Source organism: Pleurodeles waltl, chromosome 3_1, assembly GCF_031143425.1.
Source record: "Pleurodeles waltl isolate 20211129_DDA chromosome 3_1, aPleWal1.hap1.20221129, whole genome shotgun sequence".
NCBI lineage: Eukaryota > Metazoa > Chordata > Amphibia > Caudata > Salamandridae > Pleurodeles > Pleurodeles waltl.
Genome location: NC_090440.1, coordinates 1,014,724,091 through 1,014,746,912, shown reverse-complemented (window position 1 = coordinate 1,014,746,912; position 22,822 = coordinate 1,014,724,091). Strand labels below are relative to the sequence as shown.

At 42.5% G+C, this 22,822-nt stretch overlaps 1 protein-coding gene across 5 annotated transcripts in view; it reads left to right on the top strand.

The window, feature by feature from the left end:
• KCNH7 (potassium voltage-gated channel subfamily H member 7) overlaps window positions 1-22,822 on the top strand; it is a 1,745,544-nt gene that overhangs the window by 808,926 nt on the left and 913,796 nt on the right. For all 5 annotated transcript variants that reach the window (XR_011201481.1, XM_069224264.1, XM_069224261.1 and 2 more), the window contains exon 3: window positions 15,818-15,973. Coding sequence is in view for 4 of the 5 variants with exons in the window: in XM_069224264.1 (XP_069080365.1) it covers window positions 15,818-15,973 (156 nt within the window). In the remaining variant the exon portion in view is untranslated. The remainder of the gene's footprint in view (window positions 1-15,817; window positions 15,974-22,822) is intronic.

The window sequence follows — 22,822 nt, the reverse complement described above, 5'->3', positions numbered from 1 at the left end:
TAATGTGGGAAAACGTTTAGAGTTTGGTTTAATGTTGGGATTAATGATAGATTTTGATTGATGATTATACGACGATAGGGCCAAGGTTGGGGACTTTGTTATGGGTGAGGACTGGGTATGTTTTAGGGTTGGAACTTTAAGGAGGAAATGTTAGAGTTTTAAACCTCGTCATCATGTTAATAAAAATCCTGTGTTTTGCTGCATTTTTCCAGTTTGTAGTTACAAACAGTTGGACATTCAACCATTGTATTTCGGTTATAAACTACAATCACTTACTACGAAAAAGAGATCTGATAGTAAAGGCAATGATGGTGTTCTCATAGCACTCAACAGTGCATGGAAAGTTTTAACAGACAACAAAAGGACCACAACAAGAGCAACTAGGCAGCGAGTGCAGTCCTAGTCTTGGCTCCGTGGCAATGGGGACACCTGCTGGCTTACTTAGTGGGCAAAATATAATCAGATGCAAGTTGGAAGATCAAAGTCACTAAGTGAAGATAGTAGAAATAAAAGAGAAGCAAAGGTGGTAGATAAAGGGTAACGTTAATGACAAACCTTTAGACCAGGATTGTAAAACGATTAAGGAAAAGCAATGACAATAGCTTTAAATAGGAGAAGGTGAATATTAAAGATCTTGAGGGAAAAGAATATGAAAGTGGCGATTAAATGGCACAATTGGTAGAAAGACATGGAGGAAAGGGCTGACAAGACAGTATGGCATGGAACAAAGGGTGGTGATATGGAGCACAATGGGAGAAACAGACATGAAGCCAGGGACAGAGAAGTGGTCTCTGGTTTATTTTTGAATTCTGCTGTGCTCTGAGGCCTGTTGACAATGTTCAGCCACATGTGCTATGCTCAAAGTAGTTAGTTCTTTTTGCTCTGGAGAGCCCAAGTTACAGGAGGAACAGCCTGACTTCATGTCTGATCACCGGGTTGACAAAGATATGTATTAAATGTTAATATCTAGACCAGTGTAAGCTAGCTGTGGCACTTGGTTCGGTTACAGATAAGATGACAGGGGCTGTGAAGTATGATAATTTTACTCACCACCACAAATACATCAAGTGGCCTTAGTCATGTCTCACAGAGCTAAAAGGCTTAGGTCTACAAATGGGTATTTCCTAAATATAGATTGACTTTAAATTAATACTATCTGCTTTGGGCTATATACAGAATACCTTATTGTCGTTTTATGTAATGTATGCCAACACACCAAGATTTGGATACAATCTTATCGTGACTTCCCAGTTCTTGAGGAGTGAAGCAATATATTACACTTTAACCAGTCATGGTGAATTAATTACTAATTGCTCTTCGGGGTTGTGGAGATAATGGTCAATTCACATAGATGGGCTTTGAAGTGCGCTTATGCAGATCGTGTTATAAAATCTCTTGAAGAAAGCTGCTACCCAATTATCCAATGGCAGGCAGTGCTTCGGGTGTGCAACTGACGTATGTGCCTGCTTTTTACGCACCGGGTGCAGTTTAGTATACACGATCGACCCCTTCTGTAATACAGAGGGGCATATTTATACTCTGTTTGCACCGAATTAGTGTCATTTTTTTAAACTCTAATTCGGTGCAAAACAAACTCCATATTTATACTTTGGTGCTAGACCCCTCTAGCACCAAATTTATGGAGTTAAAGTCATTTTTTGAAAGTGGAGACCTACTTTGCCTTAATGAGATGCAAGGTAGGCGTTCCCGTGCAAAAAATGACTCTATGGCCTTAACGCCATATTTAGGGGCATATTTATACTCTGCGACATATTTATACTCTGTTTGCACTGAATTAGTGTCATTTTTTTTAACTCTAATTCGGTGCAAAACTAACTCCATATTTATACTTTGGTGCTAGACCCATCTAGCACCAAGGCCCTGATTTAAACTTTTTTTGCACCGCATTAACGTCATTTTATGACGCAAAAGTGGCGCAAATTTACAAAATATTGGCCCTTATTTATACTTTTTGCTGCAAAACTACACTAACTCAGTTTTGCACCAAAAAGTTTAGCACCGGCTTGAACCATTTCTGTGCACCAGCCGGGCACCATATTTATGGAATGGTGCAAGCCGGTGCAAAGGGTAGGCTAGAGTTTAAAAAAATTACTTTAGTCGGGTGGGGCTGGCAGTATAGAAGAAGAGGGTTTAGCACCAAAAAATGGCTTTAGGCAGATTAGAGTTAAAAAAAATGACTCTAACCAGATTAGCGTCATTTTATGGTGCTAAACCTACCATGCCACATGACTCCTGCCTTAGAAAAGGCAGGAGTCATGCCCACCACCCCAGTGGCCAGCACAGAGGACAGGGGTCCCCTGGGCATGGCCATTGCACCCGTTGCCATGTATGGGGGCCCATTTCAGGGCCCCCTATGGCACTTTCAAAAATAAAATGCACTTACCTGTACTTACCTGGGCTGGGGTCCCCCATCCTCGCAGTCCCTCTAGTGTGGGTGGGGGTGCCCCTAGGGCCTAGGGAGGGCACCTCTGGGCTTATTCCATGGTGTTCCACCATGGAAATAGGGCCACAGGTCCCGTAACGCCTGCCCTGACCCAGGTCTCAAAAAATGGGGCAAAGCAAGCTTTGCCCCATTTTTTGACCCCTCCTCCCTCCCTTGCACCATTTTTACATGGGAGTATAAATATGGTGTTAAGGCCATCGAGTCATTTTTTTGCACGGGAACGCCTACCTTGCATCTCATTAAGGCAAGGTAGGTTTCCACTTCCAAAAAATGACTTTAACTCCATAAATTTGGTGCTAGACGGGTCTAGCACCAAAGTATAAATATGGAGTTAGTTTTGCACTCAATTAGAGTTTTAAAAAAATTACGCTAATTCAGTACAAACAGAATATAAATATGCCCCTTAGCGTCAAAAAATGATGCTAATCTGGTCAGAATCATTTATTTTGACTCAAAACTGCCTAACGTCATTTTTTTTAAGCTAGGCTACCCTTTGCACCGGCTTGCACCATTCCATAAATATGGTGCCCAGCTGGTGCTAAAAAATGGTGCAAGCCGGTGCAAAACTTTTTGGGGCAAAACTGCCTTAGTGCAGTTTTGCACCAACAAGTATAAATAAGGCCCAGAGTGTGCTGTGTTCAGTGTGCACTGGTGTGATTTCAATGGGATGCAATTTTGCATGAGGGCACCTGTGCCGTTTTTCAGCTGTGGGTGCAAAGAGGCTGTCAGGAGGCACACATTCATTACACTCGTGATGGTACTCTTAGTAGAAGATGGACGTGGCTGCTCAGGAATCTCTGCCTTCTTTCACAAGCAGGCCCATTGCGGCCTGCACAGTGTAAGATATACCAGCGGCTTCAAACAACCGACCCATCCTTCATATTTCTGATGTTCCCTTTACAGGCTCAGGTTTGCACCTGCATTAGCAACTGCACCTCTGCTAAGATACAGAGCACCGTCACAATCTGTGCACGAGCACAGACTTAAGTGTGCACCGTGCAGAGTGGTACAGTGTGCCCTATCCATAAAATGACCCCAGAGGTGCAATTCAATGTTTTGGCCCTGTATTTAGACGAAAGATACGGATATCTCTACACAAATTATTTTTTTAAATGGCAGGCATGTGACAATGAGCTTTAGTATAAAATATCAAGAAAAATGGAAGCAAAGTAACAAAAAATCTGCTCCCTGACGATCCATGGTTGTTTGAAAATTGTTTACAAGGAATATACATTTTAGGGCATTAGCTTGAATTATGGCGACTTGCAGTGTCATACTTCTCAAACCCCCGTGGTTGTTTAACCAGCCAGCTGTATTGAATGGCTTGCAGCACTTCTATTTATAGCCCTAACGAATGAGTCTTAAATCGCTTATTTTCTGTTTACCTAAGTCATTCCCTTAGTTGCCATGGAAACAATGACAAGTGCTGAAGCTTAAATGTTTTCATGAAATGGATTGAATGTACAAACTTGAAGGGGCAGCTTTTCGTAGTAATGGGCATGTGGCAGGGCAAGGGTGAAGGCCAAAGCCAGTGGACATGCAGTTATTTTTGAAAGCACAGCCTTGATGTCTGCGGCTGCAATTCGCAGTTAATGTGCTGGATGTTAACTAGTGAAACCCGACGACATTGCATTAAGCCCATTACACTGCGCATTAAAGCGTTAAGCAGAGCATTAGCTGTTGAAATGAAGGAAGCTGCTTTGCCCTGACAGTTAAAATCTTGAGGCCCTCAGTGGAATGTTTCATGTTACAGCTAATAGAGAACTATAGTGTCGACAAAAATGGAACCACTTCCATGCCTCGGGGTTTGTAAAGCGCCTTCCAAACTTTACCCAAATTAGGTAATATCGACAGGATCTGAGGCGCCCGATATATTTTCTAAAATGTGATTGCCACTAATAGTAAATCACAGTGTGAACAATTTTTCAGTATGGTGATTATTATTATTGTTGCTCGTCAAAGGGGGTTCACCGATAGGTGACGAACAAATATCATGGTAGTATTTTCTAGTGGAAGGACTTTAAGTGCTGCACGAGGTCTGTGGCTGTTGCAAAACTAAGGTTCAAAGCGTTGTTGGTCGGCATGATAACCGGAAACGTGCTCGCATAGAATCGCTGCCTGGGACCCCCTCTTACTTACCTTTGGGGGCAACAACTGTTTCTCATTCAAAAATGCCATGCCACAATGTCGCAACACTGCACCTTTTAGACATGAAACATGTTGGCATGAGCCTTTCTTTGACACAATTTAAGCTCTTTTGGAGTAACAAAAATAATACATAATCTTGAAAAATTGTTCACATTACAATTCACTAATTGTGGCAATCACATTTTTGAAAAATGTTCAGGTGCCTCAGATTCTGTCGACATGTACTTCAGTTAGATGGTCCCATTCGAAATGTAACTAGGTTCCCACTGTGTTCTTTTGAAGATGTTTTTCTTGTGCTTTTTTATTTTTTAGAGAGTTTTCTAAAGCATGAACATGACCCTAGGGAACCAGACCACGCTACAAGGCATTTGTTTCACTAATACAAATGTTTACAAATGGAGCTATTTGTACTCGTTTCATGATTTCAAATGTTTCTGAGTGCTTTCCAGAGATCGTTTCCAAATTACTAGGGTCTACAACAGACAATTTCCAAAGAGTCTGCCAGTGGCACGTGTTTGCTGGACATTGTTTCAGAATTACAGAGAGGCTGCAGTGGGAACATATGCTCAGTTCTCTAGTCTTTCAAGCAAGTTAAATGCCAGACAGGCATAAATTGGTAGATCCTCTTGGGATGGTGGATCCTCTTGGGATGTTGTTAAAATTAGGTTCTTACATGTTGATTCTGCATCGAGGAAGGACTAGGTAAACTGACACCCTCAGTGTTGGACATTCCCCAGACTTTTTGCCTTTTGCCTCCTTATTTTTCTGAACTTTGTTGGCTGACGTTATGACTCTGAGCACTTTCTCACTGCTAACCAGTGCTAAAGTGCATGTGCTCTCCCTTGTAAAATTGGTATGATTGGCTTATACCTAATTGGCATATTTAATTTACATATAAGTCCTTTGTAAAGTGGTATCCCTATACCCAGGGCCTGTAAATTAAATGCTACTAGTGGGCCTGCAGCGCTGCTTGCGCCACTCACTGAAGTAGCCTTTCACACCTATCTTAGGCCTGCTAGCGCAGGGCCTGTGTGAGCAGTTTTCTTCCACAAGGACCTGGCATCTAAATTTACTTGCCAGGCCCAGGACTCCCCTTATACTACATGTAAGTCACCCCTAAGGTACGCCCTAGTTAGCCCAATGGGCAGGGTGCCATGTATGTAGAAGGCTGGACATGTGCCAGGTTGCGTGGTCTGTCCTGGTAGTGACAAACAGCCTAACTTGGTGTCTCACTGCTGTGAGTGCTGCCTTCTCATAGATTGCATTAGAAATGCCCTGCCTTATGTTTAAGAGGTATTATCTGATTTATGAGGGGTAGTGTAGACATGTTTGGTATGGTTGTAATAGTGATACGGAATGCTGCTTACTGGTGTAGGTGTATTTTTTATTACTATTACAGAAATACCACTTCTATAAAGTGCACATTTCTCTGTGCTTATGACTCTGGTGTTTTTGCAGCTTAACTCCAATCCACATCTGGGCAGAGTGACAGTTGGGGCTTTGTGCATACTTTTCAGACAGCCTGTACACAGGGAGGGTGGAGGTGTCACAGAGGTGCGTGTACATATTTTATGGTCTTCCTGGGCTGAGAGAAGGGAGAGGCAGGCACACCTGCATTTGTAAAGGCTGTGCCCTGGCATCACACAATAGGGTCATTCACCCCCCACTGATGTTTGGAGCCTGTGCTGGAGGAGAGAAGGGGCACTCCCAGAACCAGTTGTAACTGGTTGGAATCCCCTCTCCTCCTCATTGTAAGAGACACTGCAAACTTAGTATAAATACAGGGGAATTTTCCCCACAATTTGGACATTCATGAGACATTCTTGGAAACTGGACACAGGACGCTGCTGAATGGACTCACCAGGGACCGCCATGGACTGCTGCTGTTGTGCTGACCTGTGACCTGCTGGGTCACCAGGAGGACTTGCCACTGACTGCATTTTCCTTGTGCTGGCCTGTTGCTGGGCCCTGCCGCCTGTACCTCCCTTTATTGTCCCCAGGGGCTGGGTGCTGTGGCCCCTGTTCCCCTTTACTACTCAAGCACTGGGAGAAGCGCTCCTTTTTCCTCCAAGGCGCGAGGACAGCACTGTGTGGACGAGCCCCTGGTGCTGGAAAATCCTTTTTGTTGTAGTGAGGGCCTGAATTCACTGCCGCAGCCCGGGCTTAGCGCTTTGAAGTGCGCTGTCTGTGGGGCCCTGGTGCACTCCTACGTGTTCTTCTGAACGACCTCACCAAAGTGACCCGGGCTCCTAAATCACCGCAGCAACCCGGCTTTTGGTGTGTCTCATTGTGCCGGAGCCTCGCTGTCCTCGGTGCCCCCAGGGCACCTCAAAGCAAAGGAATAGGAGCGAGCACGCTTCTATCGTGCCCCCGGGGTGAGCTCGCTCTCAGGAGTGCTCCCGGGGCACAAGCAGGCACCTGCTTTGTGTGCCTGCACGCTGCAGTGTGCTGGACCGGCTCACTGTGAAAATTCCAAGCTGGGCGAGGGGACGGAAGCTTCCTTAAAGGCTCCCTCTACCACACCAGGCCCTCACTATAGTTTGGGGCCCTGTTGCCCCCTCCCACTCTCGAGGAAGGACCGGTCAAGGCCCAGGTGTGTTGTGCAAACGCTTTACACATTGCCTCTGTGTTAGACCTGACTGCTTGTGCCAAGCTACCAAGGGGGTGGGCAGGGGTTATCTTGGACGTGTAACTCCCTTGCCCTGACTAGAGTGGGTGGGTTCTGCATGGCTTAGGTGCATACCCTAGCCAACCAGAAACTCAATTTCTAACACTCAGCAGCATTTGTGCATTCTCATGTGTGATGCTAGTCGATCATTTTGTAGGGGCTAAGTCCATAAGGGGGCCTGCTTGCATGTTCTCTCGTTGAGTGTTCTGCTGTTATTGGGACTCCCGTGGTGTCTGGCCACAGATAGTGTGCTCGTGTGGGAAGATCTTCATCATCAGCATTATTTTCACCTCCTGCTTGAAAATTGCTGGTGATGGAATGGTGTGCGTTTTCAGTGCAAAAAAAAAATCTGATTCTGGGAGCCGTTCCTGAGAAGCTTCGAGCACAGGTCCTACATTTCTTTTATGTCATAGGTTTGGCTAGGAGGAAACTCGCACTGCTTTGTGAGTGGCTACTTCTTGAGGTGGTGTAAAAGCATACTTGATGTCCTGAAGTGTATTGCTTTATATGTCAGACATGCAATTTTGAGCGAACTTCTGGATTCAATGGGATGCCACATGAGTGTTGCTAGGGAGGGAGTAATATGGACAAAGTTTCTAGTTCCAGTTACCAGTCTTACCAGTTACCTGTCTTACTAGTGCCTTGAGTGTCACATTGAGGAAGGCAAGGTGATTTTTAAGCATTTAAATTGAGGTGGCAATAATGTAGTCTCTTATGGTTATGACCAGTTCTTGGATTACATTTTGAAGTCTGGTGGTGGGGTGAACAGTTTTACATTCATTCGTAGACTCGGTTGGAACTGAGCATTTCATGTGGTTGCGCTGATGTGGGATTCCATGTATAGATTTTTGTCTAGTATGGTTTCTGAGGTTTTAGTGGAGTCAGTAAATCCACTTGCATTTTAGTCATTTAAATGGTTCAACCAGTCATGTATTTGGTGTGTAGTTGTGGGTGAGGGAAGGGTAGGGGGAATTCTGTCCTCGGGGCTTTCAGCTTGAGATAGTTCTGCATATGCCAGGTTTCTACCATGGTCAGAGTATTTTTGAGTTGGATAATGTTCGCTAGGGATTTGTATGTAATCTGCACACATGTGAATTGCATGCTTGTAGTGTGGAAGAATTGCAATCAGTGTTTCAATGTATAGGTTAAAGAGTGTAGCCAAAAGGATGGAACCTCGGAGTACTACCAGCGTAACTAAGGATGGTTTTGATCAGGGTTCTTCCAGTTTAATTCGTTGTGATTGATTTATTTAGATATGAGGAAAAGCATTTGAGCATCTGCCTGACATACCCTATCCTCCAGCATCTTTTTCAGGTGTAGCATAGCTGACCATGTCAAAAGCCAAAGATAACTCTAGGGGAGTACGTCATCACAAATGTGACGGACACTGTGTCCGCCGTATTATGATCCCATTATATCCTATGGGGATCGTAATACAGCGGAAGGGATATCACTTACATTTGTGATAGAGTTCTCCCTCCACCCAGATCTAAACCAGGCCTTTGGAGTCTCCCTTTCTATGCTGAGGTTTTGGTTGTATCAAGGTTGAAACTGTATGGTTATCTTTCTTTTAAGATGCCTCAGCCCCACTTGATCCGTGATGCTGGTCATAGTATGGCTTTCCCAGTAGAGTGTAGATTGTTCAGTTTTGTTAATCTTTTTTCATATCACTAATACAATGTTTCTGTTTAGCAGCTTGATCTTTGGTTTTCTGTGTATGGATTAAGAGGCTGCACAGGGATGGGTGATGGTCTGATTAGCTGGGCTACACTAGCCAACTTCACAAAAAAATTTGCACATTTATTCTATGGATACTCCCATGAAAAGCTTTGAGAATTCCCACACACTCCCGGTAGTATAACTGGAAACTGCTCCAGCCATAGCTTTCCAGGCATACTATTGTGAATGTAATGTCACGTCTGTTGATTCCTCAGTTCAGAATTATATGGAAGGTACAAATCCACATTGTGGAAGTGCAGCCTGGTGTCCATTTTGTTGTTAATTCACTGTATTACTGTGTGTGTTGGTACAAATACTTTACACATTGCCTTTGAGATAAGCCTGACCGCTTGTGCCAAGCTACCAGTGAGCAGGGGTTATCTAAGTGTGTATCTCTATTGCCCTGACTAGAGTAAGGGTCCATGCTTGGACAGAGTGCAAACTGACTGCCAACCAGAGACCCCATTTCCAACAATAGGCATTTTTGGACATAAAAGTAGGCATAGCATATATGCTTTTCCACATTAGGTCCAGAGTCCAACGGTCAAAAAAATGCTTGATTGGCTAAAAATACCAACTGAATTCAACAGACCAGTCCCAAAAATAGAACATAAATTTACTAGAAGCTTCTTCATGTCAGTTCTAGTCTGAGAACCCACGTACTGTCAACTGTATCCCTTAGCATTCATTATTAGTTGGTGAGCTGGAATTGGCACAAAAGTGAGGCTTTGGTATTCAGGTTTATTTAAAATTCAAAATAATTTAGGTTTTTCAAATACACAGAAAGCTGTATTGACAAACTGTGAGTTTGAACGCAGGTATGTGTTAGTTAAGTTTTGCCTTTTCTTGTTTTGGAATTGAGGGTGGATGTGTACTATTTTCAAAGGTGAAGCATTTGTCAGAGACCCGCTAAAGGATCCTGGTGGCGTTATTGTTTCTACTTTAGTGAACTAAGAGGTGATTTAAGGCACACCTTCTTCTTTAACCATCTATGGTAAAGGTATAAAAGAAGTTCTTACATCTGCTGGCAATTGACATCTCCTTTTATATTGTGCTCTGAGCAATAAATGAATATTTGGTACTTCAATTTGGTGGCTTGATTTAAAAAACAACAGCCTGTTAATGTTTTCAGGAATGCAAGATATTGAGTAACTCAATATCTGGAGGACATCAGCCTCTTCTGTGTGGTCATTTCTGAATTTTCATCTTTTGCTGAACCTTGTAATTGTGCTGGCTTTGGAACTGTGCATGTTAACCTTGCTAACTAGCAGAAAGTGTGTGTGCTCCCCTTTAAATATGGCAACATTTTTATACTCCTCATTGGCATGTTTAACTTGCCTATAGGTCCCTAGTATATGATAGCATGTGTACCCAGGGCCTGGAAGCTAAATATCACTAGTGGACTGCAGCACCAATTGTGCCATCCACTATAGTATCAGTGCACACATGGTTTCAGCCCTACCATTGTAGCCTTAATGTAGAAGTAAAAAAACTGCAATTCAACCTGTCAAAAAAACCTTTTGACTGGTAAAAGCCTCCTTTTTAAATATTGAAATCACCGTTATGAAGGCCTTGTAGTCCATGATGAATGTTGCATGGCATGTAGAGCTTTAGTGATAGTATGTCCTTATTGTGACTAGCACCCAAAACCTATTTTTCCTGTGATAGGCCAAGCTGTCCTATGTAGAAAATCAGAGTACAGATTAAAATACTATTACTGGATCTTGTGAAAGGGATCGGGAAGAAAAAAAATTAAGAATTACTTTAACAGCTTACAAATCAAATTCAGTGATGATTTAGGATTTTTAAAAATATTAAGGAAAAGTGACTTTTACAAAGTTATCTTTTCCCTTCCTGAAGTTCCTGGTGGCTAATTTGCATTTGGTCTCCAGATTCTCCCAAACAGTAATTAGCCTTGCATAGCTATGAATAGGTGTGAAATGCTTCCCAGGACCACACAATAGGCTGGCCTGAGCATTTAGGGATGACTCTGAGAGTATGCATGGTAGGGATGTAGGTATCCTTTTTGACACTGCATTGTCAAATCCTGCTTGAGTGTTAAATCCTGCTTGGCGTGCCAGCTGGGTTCGCAGATAACACTTGGGACACACTTGAAAGGGGAGAAAACAGGATGCCAAGACAATTCTTGGGGGTCCACTGTATGGTTACTGAAGGACTCTGCTTTGTCCTACCAGACTTCTGCTCTGAGTTTGATGTGGGTGCAGCGGTTGCCTCTAGCTGGATTTTAGTCTTAGATGTGAGAGGACACTTGTATTACCATAGTATGCTACCCACACACATCCTCAGTCCAAAGAGCCCTAGTTTAGTGTGGCCAAAGAATTTTGCCATCTTAAAAATGCTAAAGTTTTGCTAGGTTTGGCCCCTGGAACTTTTATCCTATTGGTTAAGGTATGTCCAGGAGTCATTCCTGCTGATTAGCTGCTATTTATGCCAGGCATTAATGCAGCTTTTCCAGACTCCCAGTCAGAACGCTTCTTAGTAGTGCAGAAGATCAAAAGAGAAGATCAAAAGAGAAGATCAAAAGAGAAGTAGACCTTTTGTCTGTGACCTGAGAGGAGCCCTGAAGGATTGGGTTAGTTCCCACTTGTACTCAGGACAAAGAAATCAACTTCAAGTGTCATAAGCCTGACGTACTGTTAAAGTTACAAGGATACAACAAGTTACAAGATGCCTTTTCGTAGAAGTACCCAGCTGACCAGAGGATCTGGGCTGGGCCCTGCAGTTGGCTTTTGCCTGACACCCTGTGAGTCTCTAAGGGCCTTATTTATACTTTTTGGTGCAAAACTGCACTAACGCAGTTTTGCCCCAAAAAGTTTTGCACCGGCTTGCACCATTTCTGTGCACCAGCTGGGCACCATATTTATGGAATGGTGCAAGCAGGTGCAAAGGGTAGGCTTGCTTAAAAAAAATGACATTAGGCAGGTTTGAGTCAAAATAAATGATTCTGACCAGATTTGCATCATTTTTTGACCCCTCCTCCCTCGCACCATTTTTGCATGGGAGTATAAATATGGCGTTAAGGCCATACAGTCATTTTTTGCACAGAAACGCCTACCTTGCATCTCATTAAGGCAAGGTAGGTCTCCACTTTCAAAAAATGACTTTAACTCCATAAATTTGGCACTAGAGGGGGCTAGCACCAAAGTATAAATATGGAGTTAGTTTTGCACCGAATTAGAGTTAAAAAAAATGACACTAATTTGGTGCAAACAAACAGAGTATAAATATGCCCCTAAGTGCCTCCCATGTGGGCCCCAGGCCTTTGGAAGTGTTTGCATATGGTGGATTGAAACCTAAAGGACTAAGTTGAAAGGTAAAAGCATTGACGAGGATGCACCTGGTTGTTGAATACGAAACTTGCTCTTTTACGGTCAGTGCCAAATTCCTCTGAGGTCCTGGTCTATCACAACTAGTGACTCTCATTGGTGCATTGTGTTTATTGTTCTGTTCTACTTAAAACATTACAAATTATTATCTCTGATCTCCCTTATTGGATTTTTTTTAATTCGGCAACATTTTGTTTATTAGAATTTACTGTATTTTGCTAGTTTGTTTTGTGATTTTTATTATTTTGCATTTTGACTTTATTATTGTTTGGTACTGCATAAATTGCCCTAAATTAAGCCTGTCAGCTCAGTCCCATGGCAACCAGCAAGCTGAGCTCTGGTTAATTTAGTGACCTTGAGGGATTATCCAGAGAAGGATTGTGATTATCTTTTGAGTTGGGTAGTCACTGATAGCATTCTCTATCAGCCAACCAATTTTCCCCTAAGGTTATACTTTAAAGAAGGTCAATAAATATTTTCACCCAGCATGAAGGGGTGAAGAAATAGTGCAATCAAAACTTCAAAACATCACAATTTAAATTTACAATATGACCCATGTTGCCACACAAAAGAAACTCCAGTCTGAAATAGAGCTAAGGGATTTTATTACAAGGCCAGACTCAAAACCATGTAGATAACTCTCAGAACAAAGGTATAAAGATACAGAATCCCCATTGGTTGACCAACGCAATGAAATAAATTCAAATGAACTAACATCCAAAAAACCTGAAAATACAAAACAGCAACAAGATAATCTGATGGGTAGAAAACAAGAGCTGTTCAGTTCTTTTAAGCATTAAGGCAATTTAAAAGTCATCTAAGCTTAGCTAACTAGAGTAAGGGAAAACCATACAGAATTAGCAAGTCAAAAGCTAACATGTGCTGGGCTAAAACACATGTAGGCAAAAAATAAGAGAAAAAGAACAAAGAGAATTTGGAAAAACAACATCTGGGGCAAAAGGTGACTAACCAAAGTTGGCAAAAAGTAGGTAAAAAGGTGATGGCGTCAGCATTTCAGAAGCTTGACCAAGAGGTCAAAGGTCAGAGGAAAAATCCTTAAGTCTCAGCAAAACATTGGAGTAAAGGGAAAGGTTAGAGAGGTCTGTATCTCTCTGAGTCCAAGGAATGAGGCTCGCAAATTGGGAGGTGAGAAGACTGCTACATTGGGGTCTGGAAAGAGACTGCCATGGGTCCAAGTGGGGAACTGTATATTAAAGCCCATAGTGTAAAATGATTTGCACATCCATCACTCCATATGACTCGGAAGGTTTAACTGTCCAATGAAAGTTCATCATGTGACACGGAACTGCAACTTAGGGGAAGATTCCCATTACCGACATGGGAAAGGGATTCATCTTAGCTCATCCATGTGGGTTAAAATAAAGGTCGACAATTTACTTCAACAGCTCCTGTACTGGGCTCAAGGTTAGTTTCTCAGGATAACTATGTGTAGAACAATAGGGCATCTATTACCAAACTAGAATTTCATGGGATCAAAATCTGAAAAGAATGACCTTTAGCAGAAATGACAAAACCTTTTTCTACACAGTCAGGAAACAGGGGCTCGCAGGCCTCACTTAGGCTAAATAAAGTGAATTAATATGGCAACCTAATTTATAAAGCAAGGCACATATAATTTCTCAAAATTATGGATTCAACATAAATAATCTTTGTTAATGTTCATGTTACAACAATCTTAAAAGAAAATAACTCTGTTAGTACCTTGCTTTACCTATAATGCAGAACTGCAATCTGCAGTTTTTTCATGTAATATTTAAAACATTTGTTATACATGAAGTTTTTAAGCTATACCACCACATTTTAGTTTGTTACCCTACAGTGAATGCACATTATTATAGCTTTCAATGCAGCACTTTACAACAAATCTATTGTTTCTTGAATAAAAAAATAAAAGATTGTCACTTATAGATGATTACTGTGACTTCAAAGATAGCAATAACATTTCTGCTACATCATCACCAACCCCGAATAGTAATCTAAATTTCTTACACTATCATTTCTTCACAACTATGTTCCAGCGACTACTGGACTCACTAGAAATTATGTCCTCAGTCGCAAGTGGTGAGCAGCAGATTCTAGTTCAGCAGCCTATGTTTCCTGTTACAAAACTGCTGTAAAATGAAGTCATTCTTCATGTGGATGAGTTGCAGACACAGGATATTATCTCAGGATATTCATTAAGAGATCTACATCAGTGAAAAAGTTAAATCTGAAATATAACATTCCCCACAGAAACTCTACATCAATATGTTTTAGTGGAATGTGAGCTGCCTCACTCTCCATAGTGAAGTCACTAAACTTATAAGTTGCGAAGTGCAGCTACACTTAAAAATGTATTGAGGGCACCAGTAAAGATTTCTTACCCACTTACGACATGAGTGTAGAAAATGAGTCTTCATCCGATCTCATAGATGTTGAGATGATCTCATGCAGAGCATCTTTTCAAAGCTTATATTAGTCCTTGTGTTCTCCTCCTCTTTCTTCCTCTCCTATAATGTTCTTCTTCATCACCAGTATCGTGCAATGAAGTTTCTCTCCCTACAGATGAGTGGCAGACATAGAATGCAATCTCAGGATATTTATAAAGATAAATATATCAGTGAATTCATCTCAGCCATTCTTTCCAGCTCTGTGCCCAGTCACATCTGAATCACAACATTCCCCATGGAACCTCTATATCAGTATGTTCTAGTGAGATGTGAGCTGCCTCGCACTCCACAGTAAGAACCATTTACCACACAAATGTATTAAAATAAACAGACCGAACCTGTGCTTCTACATGGCCACATTACTAGCTGGTGCCAAATACTATGTGGGGGGTATCCCCGCAAACATTTTGCTCTCATTACAAAGTGGAATTGCTGAACCAAGTGGGCACTGCAAAAGTTTTGCCCTAGCCCCACTTTAGTTTCTAATTACCTCTGTATCACATCAGAAAAAAACCTATAATTTGTTACTTAGTTAAAGCTGATGCTTGTAAAATGGGCAAGCAAACAATCAAATTTCTAACTAAGGTGTCCCTTGTGCACATGCACACTGGGAGACATTTTTGGCGTCTTACTTGGAAATTCCATAAATTTCACAGATGGCAAGAAGTTTGTCGCTATTGCGAAGAAATGTATTATTCATATATGGAAATTTTTGAACTACATTGAACTAAATTTCACATTGACATGTAGGCACAAAATATATAATTTTTGCACTGGTCAGCCACAAATGGTTGTCCAAATAGTCCAGCAAAAACACCTGGGAAAGGTGCAGAATCCCACACCTTCAGTGCATTTATATCTACTTATTTATGTTTATCGTACCATACATTCTTGGCTATGATAAGAAAAGGCAACTGCTACATCATGATGCAAACTAAATATAATATATCTGAGGTGAGTTTATCAATAAATATGTATTTATATTTCACTGATGTCTTTTTTTTTACTTCTTTTTCTTTAGGTTCCACTTTCATTTGCAACACCCATATAATCCCTGTAAAAAATCAAGAGGGAGTAGCAATGATGTTCATTATGAACTTTGAATACATAACAGAAAGTGAAACAGCTGAGTCCCCAGTGAAACTCACCCAGGAATCATCTGCTAAGGCAGCAACCCGTAAGTATGGAGCACATTGTTTTTCTTATCTCTTTCATAGATCATGTAACTGAAATCAGTTCCTCTGTTCCAAGTTTCAACGAGGAAAAGGGGAGAGAATGAGCATATGTGTCACTAATCTCCATTTCACTTCGGATACTGTCTATGTATCGGACTGAGTGTTGATTTAGGGCCCATTCTGTTTGTCCCATATTTGGTGGTGTTAACACACTTCCAATAGTGGGGTTTACGTTTAACTCCCGGGACCCTATTGCATATACGGCACACGTTCTCTGATTGTGAAATGGCTCACCTTCAAACAGATGCATATTGTGCAAACAGTGAAAGTGCACCATATTATGTTGAATGAACTGCCCTCAGGGCAGCCACAAACTTGTCCTACCTTGGGGCAGGGTGTTCAAATTAAATGCAGAGAGGCTTTGAAGCAGCCGCTCCATGTTTCACTGTGCAGGCGATGACCTGCACTTTTAACAAAGGAGAGAGATCCCTTTGCAGGCAGGTGAAGTGAGTGACTTCACCCGTGTGCAAGGGGTTGTCTAAGAGGTCCAAAGGACCCCCTTAACACCCTTTAGAGGGCTACCATTAGGGTCACACTGACAGTGTACCACTTTTTTGTGGCACACTTGTCAGTGCGCCCCTAACAGCCTCTTTGCCTTTGTGCCCACACCCATAAAATGATGTGGGTGCAGAAGTAAAGGGATTCCCTCATTTGCAGAGGACCACACCACCATGCAAATGAGGTAAAACCCTCTTCAGATAGCGCCTTGCTACTTGTGCACCAGCACTGTCTGCATTTCAGAAGGGGCCATGCGAGCATCTGTGGCCCCTTCTGTAATGCCAAAGTGCCCCTGGTGGTGCACAAAGTGAGCGCACATGCTTGTTGTGCCCAAGAGGTACTTTCTATAATACAACTCTGGGTATGCATAATTACTGAGGACTACAGGTAGAACCATGAGGGTTATCTGAGCACTGGGGAATTATGAGGGGAATCGCTAAGTCCACATCTGATTGTCTCAATAATTCCTCATTGTCTTTGGAGTTCACCCTGAGATTTCTGCTGTATTCAGGAGCTGTAGTCCCTGCATGAAGGTGTCTTTGAGATGTTCCAGGAGATATCATAAATCTGACACCGCTGTTAACGCTTGTTATAGCCCCCACCAAAATTATAAGGGAACTTCTCTATGGCCCCATAATGCATTGTGCCTATGCCATTTCTTCATCATCAGAAGATTCAAAATGGAGAAGGGATTCTGATGATTAGGCAAACATTTATCATTAGTTCCCTACCCGAGGGCATGTTCTTCTGCCAAGCACTTCTCATGTTCTTAAAGTCTGCTACCCTAGGTAGCCAAAGCTCTTTAGTCTCAAGGAAATCCACTTGGCCAGCGTATAATGTATGTGCCTTCTTGAGTCCTGTTTGCTTCAAAAACACTGAGGGCCTGATTCTAACTTTGGAGGACGGTGTTAAACCGTCCCAAAAGTGGCGGATATACCACCTACCGTATTACGAGTTCCATAGGATATAATGGACTCGTAATACGGTAGGTGGTATATCCGCCACTTTTGGGACGGTTTAACACCGTCCTCCAAAGTTAGAATCAGGCCCTGAGTCCCTTATTATGAGTCTGGCAGTCCGGGAACCGCCAGACTTGCGGTGGCAGTCAGACTGCCCCTAAAGCAGCTGTCTGGCCTCCACATTATGACAGCCGGCACCGCAAGGTTGCCTCCGGTCGACACCCTGGTGTTGCTGGTGGTCTTAATCTGCCAGGGCAGCACTGCAAGCAGCACTGCCCTGGGGATTACGAATCCCCTCCCACCGGCTTTTGTATGGTGGTTCCACCGGCATACAAAGGCTGGCAGAGATGGGGTGACGGGGGCCCCATGGGGGCCCCTGCACTGCCCATGCACTTGGCATGGGCAGTGCAGGGGCACCCATGGAGAGCCATGTTGTGCTTTTCACTGCCTGAATTACAGGCAGTGAAAAGGGCGATGGGTGCTGTCTCCCCCGACGCAGGCAACACTGCCGCTGGCTTGATGGTGGCCAGTGGGTGGAAACGTTGTTTTCGCCTTCTGGCCCAGCAGGAAGCTCATAATAGGGCCAGCGGGCTGAAAACTGGAGTGGCGGTTTTCCATCCTAAAGAGTTTGGCGGGCGGCCTCGGCCACCCGCCAATCTCAAAATGAGGGCCTGAGTGTAATTTTTGCAACTTGCCAAAAGTTCCCATCTCAGCTTTCTAGCGTGCTCTAATGACATGAACTTCTGAAAGCCCCCAGTTCTTCTGAAAGTCGCTATAGACTTTAGCTGTCCTCCACAGAGTTTTACTTAATATCCTGGCCAGTTAACCTTTTGATTCTTCTTAATGTTCTACTTCACCTTTTTCTTTCAGTGTGCATTGGTATGTATTTCAGTTAAAATATTTACCATTTCTAAAAAATGATATTAAATCTCTAGCATAATCCTCAAATCAGTTGTTCATAGTCAGAAGAAATGGTGAATGCAATAAGCAATCAGGGTCCTAAATAGAGAGGTTCTGGAGGTCCAGATTTGAGAAAAAAAAGTAAAAATTATTTACCAGTTTTTAGGGCAGAAAAAGGAGTGAACATGGGAATAATTAAATCATGAGTAAAGTAGCCAGTTTATATTACTTATCTAAGAGGCCTTTATATTAAGTCAGAAATTGTCTTTGGTAATTTTTTGTTATCTGACAGGACCACTAATAATGAGGAGGAAGAGAAAAATTTACCTATTAACCACTTTGCTGAAAGTAATTTTCATAATAATAAGATACTTCCTGACTGACAGATATCATGAAGCTGGGAGCTCAACAAACCTAAGCAGTGTTTGAAACTTCTGATCCTTTCAGAGGTTTACCTCTGAGTCTCAGATTGAATAATACCCCTAGCACAGACTTCCATGCAGAATCTGTTAAAAAGTCGATAGATGCTTGCACATCATTAGATTGTTTTTTTTAGTTTGTTTTATTAGGCTGCATTGAAGAGAATTCGTGAAGATGGAAATTCTGCAAGAAATGTGTGCTATCAGAAACAAAGAAAAACACATGAAACCTCTCTACCGATGTAACAGTCTTCTGGCTTTTCTTGGTGCAATAACATGATACAGTTAGATGTTTTCTGACTGTTTTTACACAACTCAGGCGCAAATCCCAGCACCCCCAGAGATAATGAAATGGTAACTCAGGGGTCGTAAAAACAGTCCATTCCAAGTTGTAACCTTGGGTCTACTTTGGAATGGGGAAGATATGTGGAACTGGATTTAATTTTCATGTATCACATTTCCCTGGGTATTGCTCATTCTCTACTGTTTTCTAACCAAACGCTTTCAGCTGCTTTGAACAGCAGGCGTCCATAGTGGAAAATGAACGGGGTATAGTGTTCTGACTTTACTTGTTATCTCAATTGCACTTAGTTCCTATTAACTTATTGGTCAGAGATTAAAAACTCATACTGAGTCCACCAGTCTGAGTGTCTGGCACTTACTGTGATATATGGACAGCACTTTGAGTCACAGCTCTAAGCTACAAGGAACACATCTCTTGGCATGTAGAAGAAACTTAATTGGCTGATCTTGTGAATCCTTAATCTTTCTCATTGTTTAAAGAGTCTTGCCACCACAGGTGTCGGGCTGTACCTCTTCAAGGATCCCTGGCACTCCTTTTAGTGGGAATGTATTTGGCTAGATCTCTGCTTTAAGTACTTTTGGATGTCATTTAAAATGGCAATAATTTCAAAATCCAACTAAGTGATATATCCAATGGTATACACGCATTTGACTTTATAACACTATTCTTCATTACTTATAATGTAAGAAAATGGGTTATAGTTGGGATGTGAGACCTATCCAAACAATAATTCCAAAAAGCCTGTCATGTCCAAAACATAAGTTCAGTAAATAAATTTGTGCTCAAACCCTGGTAAAATGTCACAGAACAGACATACTCACGTTAAGAAAAATGTGTAAAATATTTAGCAGAATCAAACTAGTTGTAGATGTCAAAACACAATAATAGAATAATAATCAGAAGAAAAATAATTAAAAAGACATAAAAGAACGAGAGATATGTTTTTTTAAATCTTTTAGTGTAAAAAGAATCAGCATAGCATCTATGGGTAAGGCAGATTGGGACCGAGATACAGGCAGAGGCTGGCTGCACAATAACTGAAGATAACTCATAAAGGGGCCTGCTCAAAGAGGGCAAGGTTGAAGTTTGTATCTGATGAAGTCCTTACAAAGTCAAATACCTTTTAAATGAAGTCTTGCCAAAACTGTTGGTTTTGATGGGAAAAGCTCAGAGCAAGAAAGTTCAAACTTTGTTCCCAGTGAAGTCTTCTCGTAAGCTGTATATTTTTTGTGCCCTTTCCTACCCAAGAATTTTTCCTTGGGACTTAAGGCAACGTATAGAATTTTTCAGGTAGGATACTCTGTCAAAATGGAGAGGATATCCCATCTGCTGTATTACAGGTGTCATAGACAACAGGAAACTTGTGATATGGTGGATGGGACATTCACCATATTTGTGACAGAGTGTGCTGGCTGCCACACTCTAAATAAAACCCTTAGCATCTTTGTAGGAGCTCGTAAACCTCCAGAGGGACAAGCCTATAAGCTATAGCTGGGCAGGTTGCACTAAAGTTTGGGACAGTTGAAATATTCTCTTGGTTAGCAAAAGCTCCCAGCTGGACAACCTGATTTTGTTGTCCACTCAGGTCACTGGAGGTCAAGAATCTTTTAACTCCCAACTTTTCCAGTGTATGAAGTAGCTCCTCTTAATCATTTCTAAGGATTCTGGGACCTTAGGGACAGCACTTTGAGTACAGGTTCCACTTCAGAAGAGGCCAGTATCATTGTCCAATCAGGGTAAAAATAATTTTGTTCAACTGGTCGCTCCAGGAAAAGGCCTCTTGCAGTTTTTGATGTACCTGTATAAACACGTGCAATCAGCCATCTGTCTCAGTTCGATGTCCATGTGAGAGCAGGTGCAGCCCTTTAAACCTCCAAATAGGGTTCACACAACAGGTTCAGTCCTCTTCTGTTCTTGTACAGATCCAAATGTGGTTTGAGTCACTAAGGATGAATTGCCACCTTTGTAAAATTCACTAGACACTGAGAGCGAGTGACTCATGGACTCCCTAACCAATAAGTCAAAGGCTCCCAAAGGTAAATTTTCCTTTATTTACAGTGCATCATATCTGTGTTACCACAACCTATCCCACAGTGCATCATTCACATGGAAAACCAGCATTTTAGAACCCTTCATCAACCACTTGGTGGCACGTGGCTTAGCAGCTTGTGGCCATCCAGGGATTTTTCTGTGGTTGTGTTCTTGGTAATGAGCAGTCCCCCTACACATCAAACCAGCTTTGGGGCCTGCTTCCCAGGTAATGAGCTAATGGGCTTGCAGTCAGGAGAACTGTGATATATCCTAGGTCTCAAATCCTTCTCAATCTTGGAATGGCCAGGCCTCACTCTGGTCACTTTCAACGTTCTAAAGCTCCTGAGCCTTCACAGATGTTCTTTCCTATAATAGGCTGTGTTAGAAACTGGATCTATAGTTGGCAGAGGTATGCACCCTGTCCAAGTAGGGACCACAGTCCTAGTCAGGTTAAGCCACAAGACAACCTAAATTATCCTGTGCTCACCCTCTGGTAGTTTGGTACAGAAGAGGCAGGCCTAATTTAGAAGGTAACACAGTGAAAACACTACAAAAAGTCTGCACACCAGATTAGAAAAATAGATTATGATTTCATAAATAAAATAAGTAAAAGATGATCCAATACCTAGATCCTCTGTTATGCAATTTTGAAGATTTAGGTTAAAATAGCGTATAGAAATGCAAAGCACTTACAGTGATTATCTGGTCGCGCTGGACCAGGACAAAGTCACAAATTGAATCAGACTGCAATGGAATGTGGGCCAGCTAAAGGGATCCACTTGGACCCACTGAACACAGTACCTTAAATCCTTGTGCATGATCTGTGCTGCAATGCTTTGTGAGGCTTTGTGACGTCTAACATCAGTTCTGAGAAGCTGTGGCTTGGCTTTGTGGGGATTGATATAGCTCCGTGTCAATCCTTGGGAGCTGTGCAGCGAGGCCTTGCAGGGCTTGACATCAGTGTGAGTCAGTTCCAATGGGCTGGAAGCTGCATGGCGGGGCTTTGCTGGGCTCCGCATCACTGTGTGTTGGTTCCGATGGGCTGGCGTTGAGTCTGGTGAGGCTGGCAGTTGCATGGTAAGGCTTTGTGAGGCTTTGCATTCCTTTGCAGCAGTTCCGATGACCACCACAGAAGGTAGAGCACTTTAGGCCCACTTCCAAGGCAGGGCAGTCACACATCTTGTAAGTCCCGATGCAGATGGTTCAAGTCTTTGATGTCCCTGAGACTTGGAAACAGGAGGCAAGCTAACAAGCACTTATAGGTCACTTATGGAGGGAAGGCTGAGTCCTTCCAGCAGAGTTAGGTAGCAGCAGGCAGCAGGGCCACAAGCCGAAAAGTAGTCCTTCCAGAAAAGCAGTCCAGCTGAGTCCTTTGGGTAGCACTGACGTCCTGACAGAGTCAAGTCTTAGGTCCAGAAGTGTCTGATTTGAGGGGATCAGAGCCCCATTACTTATACCCAAATGTGCCTTTGAAGTGAGGGAGACTTCAAACAGTGATTTTGAAGTACACCAGTTCCCCTTTCAATCCAGTACTGTTTGCCAGTAGATCTGTGGGGGGGGTTCTCTGTCCTTTGTGTAGGGTCAGGCGACTTGCCATTAAAGTGTAAGAGAGAGTCCCTCCACCTTTTCTGCCCAGAATGACCCATAAGTATGCAGATGAATGCAGATGCAGCTAAGTGT